This window comes from Perca fluviatilis, chromosome 12, assembly GCF_010015445.1.
Source record: "Perca fluviatilis chromosome 12, GENO_Pfluv_1.0, whole genome shotgun sequence".
Lineage (NCBI taxonomy): Eukaryota > Metazoa > Chordata > Actinopteri > Perciformes > Percidae > Perca > Perca fluviatilis.
In genome coordinates this window covers 18,895,211-18,903,649 of record NC_053123.1, presented here as the reverse complement: position 1 = coordinate 18,903,649, position 8,439 = coordinate 18,895,211, and the positions used below count along the sequence as shown (strand labels likewise).

The 8,439-nt window shown below is 40.8% G+C and overlaps 1 protein-coding gene across 1 annotated transcript; it reads left to right on the top strand.

Moving 5' to 3' along the window:
* Positions 1-552: 552 nt before the first annotated feature.
* Positions 553-4,974, top strand: pcdh8 (protocadherin 8). The gene is made up of 4 exons (XM_039817218.1): positions 553-3,700; positions 3,817-3,887; positions 4,132-4,265; positions 4,421-4,974. The coding sequence occupies exons 1-4, from the start codon at positions 1,346-1,348 to the stop codon at positions 4,813-4,815; spliced, it is 2,955 nt and encodes a 984-aa protein (XP_039673152.1). The 5' UTR covers positions 553-1,345; the 3' UTR covers positions 4,816-4,974.
* The last annotated feature ends 3,465 nt before the right edge of the window (positions 4,975-8,439 follow it).

Sequence of the window (8,439 nt, the reverse complement as noted above, 5' to 3'; positions counted from 1 at the left end):
ATAATACAGATGGTCTTGATTACACAGGCAGGATTTTCCTCTAACATGGAGCCACACTGATATTCTATGTGTAATTAACAGTGTGGGTGTCCAAAACACAACACTAATCAAATGACACTTGTCTGGCTTTGTGGGTTTTCTTTACCGGAATACAGCTACTTACATTTCTCCTCCACCATTAGAGCAGATGAGACAGTTTCTACAGCTGCACAGAAAGAGAGATTTCTGCTTGTCCTTTATTATGTAAATTATTTATGGGCAATGTTTATATTGATAGATATGATTGTGCAGGGAAAAAACAACAACTAAAGAAATACATATTTATGTATTCATAGTTTGGGTTTTATTATGCCTAAATCTCAGGGTAAGAATTTTGATGTACATGTCTGATTATAATACATAATTGTTTATGAATAACAATGAAAGTCATCAGGCTCTGAGATCCTCCATTATTAGACGTTTTCTCCAGTTTCCAATTTTGCATTTCCTACCCAGCAATAGAAGGTTTTTGTTTTTATTGTACACTAAGTACATTTATGTAACATACAGCACTCTGAAAGCAGTCACTCTGCATTTATAGTGCTTTTGTTTAGATACTTTAGTACATTTTGCTGATAATCCATGTACTTGAAGTACAATTTTGAATGCAGGATTTTTCCTTGTAACTGAGAATTTCTACAACAAACAAAGAAATAACAAAAAGATGGAAGAAAAATAAACAGAAAATAACCTCCACCAGTGCTTTAACTACTTATACCGTTTTAAGAAGCCTACATTCATTTTTAAAAGTACAGCAAAGCAAAGCTACATTTAGGGTACCAACGGTGCTCACGATAGCGCTTATTTACTTATGCAGCAATTATCAGCTTATTTAATTTAATTGGCATGTGGATTTTTTCACCCCAGCTTCTGCATGATTTCCTGACTGACTAGCACCTAATCAATACTTTAGGCTTTCAACAGGTAGTCTTCTTCTTTCTCTGATGGCACGTGGTCCTATTTAATACAGTCCTCTAAGTGATTTAGACAGTTAATTAATTGCCTGTGCAGATTTATTTAAGTCACACTGTTATCAGCTCGATTAAAGCTCCACAATCAGTTTATCTAATAAACCATTTGCTCCCACAAAAGTGGACAGCAGTTTGCTGCAGAGCCAAACGTCCCCCTGTTGGCGGACCACTGGAAGGCTATTGGTCGATGGGGCAGGCTATTTGCATATACCGGGTCTTATAGTCCCACAGCAAAGTCAGAGTCTAACACAGCTGTGCTTTGACCTGACATAGCACAAGTAGTGGATTGTTTGCATCATTTATGACTTTTTAGCGGCACTTTGTAACCACTCAACATGGGATTTTGCAAGATTGCAGGAGTTGGGCTGTGCATGGTGCTTTCTTTATTTGTATACTCTGTTCAGTGTACAACTACAAGGTATTTCACCTATGAAGAGGATGCCCCGGGGACGGAGATAGGAAATCTGTCCCAAGATTTGAAGATTGATCCAGCTGATGACCCCAACACATCGTTCCGCTTCATGCAAGAAAACAACTCTTCTGTGATTGAAATGAGGGAGATTGACGGACTTCTGAGTGTTGCAGAAATGGTTGACAGAGAGCATCTCTGCCCCAGGTCTCCGCGCTGCTTCATCACCTTCGACGTTGTGGCCTTCTCCAAAGAAAAGTTTCAACTCATTCACGTGGAGATCGAGGTAAAAGACATCAACGACCACTCTCCTCGTTTTCCGCGCAACCAGACACACCTGGAGATAGTGGAGAATGTTCCGCTGGACTCAAGATTCCCACTGCAGATTGCTCTCGACCAGGACGTGGGTGAAAACTACATTCAGAGCTACAACATTTCCCCCTCTAGTCATTTTGCCATTGAAGTGCGCGATCGGGAAGATGGAGCGAAGTTTGCTGAGCTGGTGCTGGTGAGGGAGCTCGATAGGGAGGTGGAGGACTCCTACACATTCGAAGTCACTGCAACTGACGGAGGAGTGCCTGCAAAGTCCGGGTCAATGATTGTAACTATCAGCGTGCTGGACTTCAATGACAACAGCCCGACGTTTGAACACAGCTCGCTGAAAGTTGAGCTGAATGAAGACTCCCCGGTGGGTCACAGAGTTCTCAAAGTTCATGCTTTTGACCCCGACGACGGGGTTAACGGCGAGGTGACGTACGCGTTTGCTGACGGGCTATCACCGGAAGCTGGACGCCTTTTCCACATCGACCCTTTTTCCGGGGACGTGAACTTGAAGGCGCTGGTTGATTTTGAGAAAAGGAGGTCATACGAGCTGAACATCAAAGCCTCTGATTCAGGCGCGAACTCTGTCCCATCCAGCTGTAAAGTTGTGATAGATATCGTGGACGTGAATGACAATGCGCCTGAAATCAGCATCAAGCCGATGACTTCCAGCAGTGATGGAGTCGCCTACATCACGGAAGCTGCAGCTGCGGAGAGCTTCGTGGCTCTGATCAGCACCTCGGACAGAGACTCTGGCTCCAACGGGTACGTTCGCATCAGCCTGCTCGGGCACGAGCATTTCACCCTTCAGCAGGCATATGGGGACTCTTTCATGATTATCACCAGCACAACTTTAGACAGAGAGAAGATCCCAGAGTATAACCTGACTGTGATTGCAGAGGACCTTGGAAGCCCACCCTTCAAAACTGTCAGACAGTACACCATCCGTGTAACAGATGAGAATGACAACCCCCCCCTCTTCAGTAAGTCACTATTTGAAGTTTCAGTCCTGGAAAATAACATCCCAGGTTCATATGTTACCACAGTTGTGGCCCGAGATCCTGATGTGGGAAAGAACGCCAAAGTCTCTTACAAACTCATAGATTCAGAGATGCCGGGAGGATCTCTAATGTCCACTTATGTATCTGTGGATCCACTCTCAGGGTCTTTGTACACTTTGAGGTCCTTTGATTATGAGAATCTTCAGCAGATTGAACTGGTCATCCAAGCTGAAGACAGAGGTTCCCCCTCTCTTTCAAGCACATCAACAATAAGGATTAAAGTTGTGGATCTGAATGACAATTATCCATACTTCACCTTCCCCGTCCTTGTGAACGACTCTGCTGACATCCCTCTGCCTTTCAATGCACCTGCTGGCTATCTTGCCATTCGCGTCTCAGCTGAAGACGACGATGAGGCAGTGAATAGCGAGCTCTATTACCAAATTGTACAAGGTGACCCACAGCTTTTCACAATGAACAAAGACACTGGAGAGATTGCTTTAAAGCAATGGCTGACATCTGAAATTGGAGACGTGCTGGAAATGAAAATCGCCGTGAGTGACAGTGGCAGGTCCCCGCTCTCCAGCAGTGCTACCATTAGGTTTATCGTCTCAGACACACAGCCCTCCGAAGACCAAGTCGTTATTGTGTTGCGGTCAAGTGATGAAGAAGGCTTTGGTTTGGATGGCTCGCTAATTGTCATTATTATGCTCAGCGGGGGCTGTGCATTGTTGCTGATTGCAATAGTGGTTGTTGTTGTGACATGTAAACTCAGCCCAAACGGTGGCTCCAAGAGAGAAGTGTGTCACAGCCTGTTTGATGGCAGGCCCATGCCCATGCTCAGCTCAACAGAACCAAACATTTACACAGGCCAACAAGGCTTCTTCCATGAGAGAACCTCTTCATCTCTGGATGACCCCTGCCTGTATGAGGAGAGGAGTGGGGACTCCGAGACAAAAGTGAGTAAACTACAAGATCACTTTTTTTCACATTTTATTTTCATTAAGTGCTGCCTTGATCTTTATGCCAGAAATGGGAACTAAGCTATCTGCTGTCATTTTGTTTGTTTCCTTAGATGTTCCTGCCCTCCAAGCATTTCCAAGCAAAATCTGTGTGGCAAGGTGACAAATACTGCTTGCAAGTGAGGTAAGACAACTACATGTAATTTCTTTTCTCAGATAGAATGTACTTTATTCACAGTCAAATCTAGCTGAACACAGAGGGTACTTAACATGCACCATGCATGCTTTTTTCTGCTTGTGGCTTTTCTGTGGAATGAGGTTAGATGGGTAGGATAGAGACATGCCTTGTATGTGAAAAAAAGACATCAATAATCAAGTTAATGTGGTTCAGTGGGGGCTCATACATTTTTTGTTGATTGTATGTGCAGTGGCATTGGCAACAGCGACCAGCTGAGCGTGAAGGACAGTGGCAAAGGGGACAGTGACTTTAACGACAGTGACTCTGATATCAGTGGAGACGGAGGCAAAAAGAACTTCAGCACCTTCCAGCCAAGGATGAAAAGTGAGTTTTCCTCTCTTAAGTTTTGACAGCACACACTACTGAATTAAACATTAATATTCACCAGAATTACATAAATGACAAATGGCGGTAATGTCGTACCTGCATCGACATTTTGTAATCCTTATTTTTAAAAATCTATTTCACTTTTATTTCAGGTTCATCCAGTGCTGCTAACAGCTTGTCTGGGGATTGCCAAGGCACATACTGTGCCGTACCACCGCAGAGCTTCAGAGGCCCCAGAGACAATGCATACACAATAGGCTTCTCCCCAGTACCAGTCTTCAACAATCCTCATGGGTATCTCCACTTTTGGAAGGACTCTGGTTATGGCACGAATCTCCCAAAATCGAGGAGCAGCATACAGACCTTCTCCAGGGCCGGGACCCTCCCTCCTTACTTCACGCAGCAGCAGCAGCAGCAGCAGCAGCAGCAGCAGCAGCAGCAGCAGCAGCAGCAGCGTGAGGCGAGTGTTGGAGGAACTGAAATCCACAGCCACAGTCCAAAAATTGTAACTGTGGCAACGGCATTAGAGGTTGCAACTATCTTTTAAAAACTGTGTGATAAACTAATTAAGATGTTCCTGGAAGATGTAAATATTTGTAAAACTGGTTATTACTATACTTTCAACAGGTGTACATATTGTTTGTTGGAAGGAATTATTATCAAATGTATTATGTTTATTCATGTTACATTATTTCACTGTATTCTATGATGCACACTAGTGTTCATTTTTCCATTAAAAATGTAATTGAAATCATAAAACATGTCATGGTCATGTATTCAACAATGTTGTCAAATATAATGATTTGACTAATATAGCTAGATCAGACAATACATCAGTTTAATCAACTGAGAAATATTCCATTTTAAAGATTAAATACCATTCCCTTGCTAATTACAACTCCAGTCTGAATTTGTAAACATGTAGAATTATCCCTCCAGTTTGAATCTACATGATCTAGACTCCAGTCAGTGATGATCAGATGTAAAATCTCAAGCTGCTGCATTACCTGGGAGACTGGCTTTGAAGACTAGTTTCGCGGTTGAGTTTCTTGCATGCAAATGAGAGAGTAGAGCTGGTACTCAAGTGGAAAATAAAGTATAAACCATTATTCCTACAAAAATCACGCTGGATGCTGTCACAGCTGTTTCGACTCTTCTAAATAATTTACACACATTTACACAACACAGTACAGCACATATTAGGTTGCTTGACAAATTACTGACTGTCATTTGTTGCTATGAGGGGCAAATTATTGACTTAACTGTGAAACGGGACAAAATATACACAAGATGAAATACAGTTTCATCATGTAACTCTTTCTCTGAATACTCTGACATTGATAAGGCACATGCTTGTCTAGCTTTACTGTCCTATTTGCAGAAAATGTTACTTTTATTAAGTTCAATACAACCATGGGTATGTAGGGCAAGTGCAAACTGTCTCTGGTCACGAATGATTTATTGATGAGGCATTGATGAGTGTAAAAACTATAACCAACACTGACAAACATCACCCTGACCCTGAATACTGGTTAGTAAATGTTGAGCTTTTATATGTAGCACAGCTGAAAAAATACAATTATACATTGGAATTATTTTCCTTAGATTTCCCAAAATAGAGCAGCAACAGAATTTTAGTAAATCCAGGACACAAAGATGCAAGAAACCAGAAAGTCTAACTAAATTATGCAAGATAAAATCAATTAAATACAGCTCTCAATCAAGGGACCATGTCCATGGGGATGTGCATGGGTTTTCATCAACAACTTCAAATGTGCAAGTCCGCTTTAATATTGCTTTTCATCATTTTAGACTCTCAAGTTAAGTAACTGAAAGGCTAACTCACAATATGCATGTTAAATCATATTAATACCTGCTGATTTGTATCTCATGCACTAGTTTGCCACAGTATTTTGTCCTCATTATTTTTAAGGTCACTTTAAATGAGCTTTTGATGTATGAAAGCAAATGAGACAAGAGTAAAGCGTTTTTACAAACTACATAATAGCTATCTAAGGGCCAGTCCTGAAGAGAAAATAAATAGTTTCCAAAACTGCTGCCAAGGAAGAGCTGTTAGTGAAAGCTGACAGCAGACTGAGCCATTCATTTTGTTAATTAATTAATTAATTAATTAATTAATGTGTCGGTTTTCCGTTCATCTGCAGGAGAAGGGGGCTAAAAGCAGTGTTCATTTGCATATGCATAAATACTTGCTTTTTGATCGCTGTGATGAAAGCTGGTATGGAGCGGATTAGATACCTTTTTACATAACTGTGAAGCACTAAACAGAGTTCTTACACGTTACCACAATATCACTCATGAAAGAAGTACAGTGTTCAAATTAGTTTTTTTCCTATTTAAATTCTGATCAAATTTTTAAATGGAATACTCCTAGACTGCAAAGTCACGACAGTTTGGAAATTACAAAGTTATGAACTTTATTTTTGGCATACAGGTCGCTGGGGATTCAAGGCCATGTGATACAAAAGGCAAGCAAGAAGAAAGGTCATATTTGTGCCCCAAATGATGTGAACTGGTCTGACAGGTAGCCAATTGCACATAGGGGGAAAATGCATTTATCAATCAATACAATATGATTCCCTTCATCATTGCTTTGTATGCTCCTTGTAGGTCAAATAGTTGTGCATTGACCTGACAATTTGTGCCACAAGGTATATTCATCTGCACAGTTTGGTATAACATGTGTGTCTGTTTGAAAAGTCACTGCTGGCAGGCACTGTGTTCATTCATTTCCAAATGGACTTCACATTAATGTCCTCCAGCAGCTCTCGCAACACATTTGAAATCTCCCGAGGTAATAGAAAATGAGTGTTTTAGAGACGGTTTTCAGCTCATCAGCGGTCCACTGACAAATGAGTCAGATCTGCACACGTCATTTCTAGCCTCCGCACCTGTGTTTGGGGTCTTTTTTGACAAATGGCCAACTGTATGACTGTGATTACATTGTTATAACTTCTTAGCATCTCAACTTTAAGTCCCCAGTGTAAGTGTGTAACGATGGAGCCTTTCTGAATCAATGTCATTTGGTGCTTAAGGCCCGTCCCACAATGTAATGTTTTGTACTATTCGCATCTTCAAGTGTGGATATTGACTTTTAGATGCTTTGAATTGAGGGGCTGGTGTGTGAAAAAATAACACCATTTGTTTTCCACTTGACAGTTTATCTGGAAGGAGAAGCTTTGTCTATTTCATTTGCCATTAAGATGATGTCTGCTTCATTTGTAATAAAAGCCCATCAAAACCTGATACTTTAAGATAGTTAAAACACGAGGAAGGCAAAACCAACAGTTTCTACTAAAGGGATGGGATGGGATGTTATCACTGGACTTTGTCATCCTTATGTAATTACTGTCTAAACATACAGCATGTCATAGACAGAAGAACGTATCAAATTGTGAAGGCCTGGACTGAGCTATACTTTGGTCTTTTGTCACCTCAACACATTGGGTTTGGTTTGATCACTGACAGTCCAGTCTAGTGCAGATGTTAGAAGTAATTTCAAGTTCAATATTTTGGAAAAAATGTTTATTTGGAAGTGGTATTGATCTTCTCATCTAACTCTTGGAAAGACAGCAAATAGGGCTAATTCCCCAAATGAGGAATTATTCCTAAAATGGATTAAGCACATACCTTCCTCTGTTATCTTGCTCACTTAATCATTCGATAAATGTTTTGATCTACATATTCTAATCTCAGTTGAGCACATTGTTTTCTCTCTAAGTCAAATTTTGCCATATGTTTGCGCCTGCCATAGTACAAAGATGTTCAAGTGGAAGTCTGGGCCCAGATTTTGGATCACAAGCACCAGGCAGATCATTGTATTACACATGTCAGAGCATCAGACTGCGGTCACAGGATTCTGTCCTCAGTTGCACTGCTGCATGATTCAAGGTATCATTTTGGTTCTCAATTGTATTATTTTATCTGTACAGTAGCTATCTTGGATTTTCTGTAGTCTTTCAATGTCTGGTTACATTTGTAATATTTGCAAAAACAAGATTTGGAGTAGACCTATACTTAAAGTAAGGAAGGCTTTCTAAATTCAGTGAAAGAAAATAAGAAGTAAAGGCTACTCATAGTATGGGTGGTCAAATAAATTGCTCATTTTATCTTTATTTAAGCATTTTCATTCAGCTGTAGTGCTTTTTAT

Coding starts and splice junctions, on each gene's coding strand:
- pcdh8 (XM_039817218.1), top strand. CDS start 1,346: ATGGGATTTTGCAAGATTGCAGGAGTTGGGCTGTGCATGGTGCTTTCT. Junction 3,888..4,131: donor AAATACTGCTTGCAAGTGAG/GTAAGACAACTA, acceptor TTGTATGTGCAG/TGGCATTGGCAACAGCGACC. Junction 4,266..4,420: donor CTTCCAGCCAAGGATGAAAA/GTGAGTTTTCCT, acceptor CTTTTATTTCAG/GTTCATCCAGTGCTGCTAAC.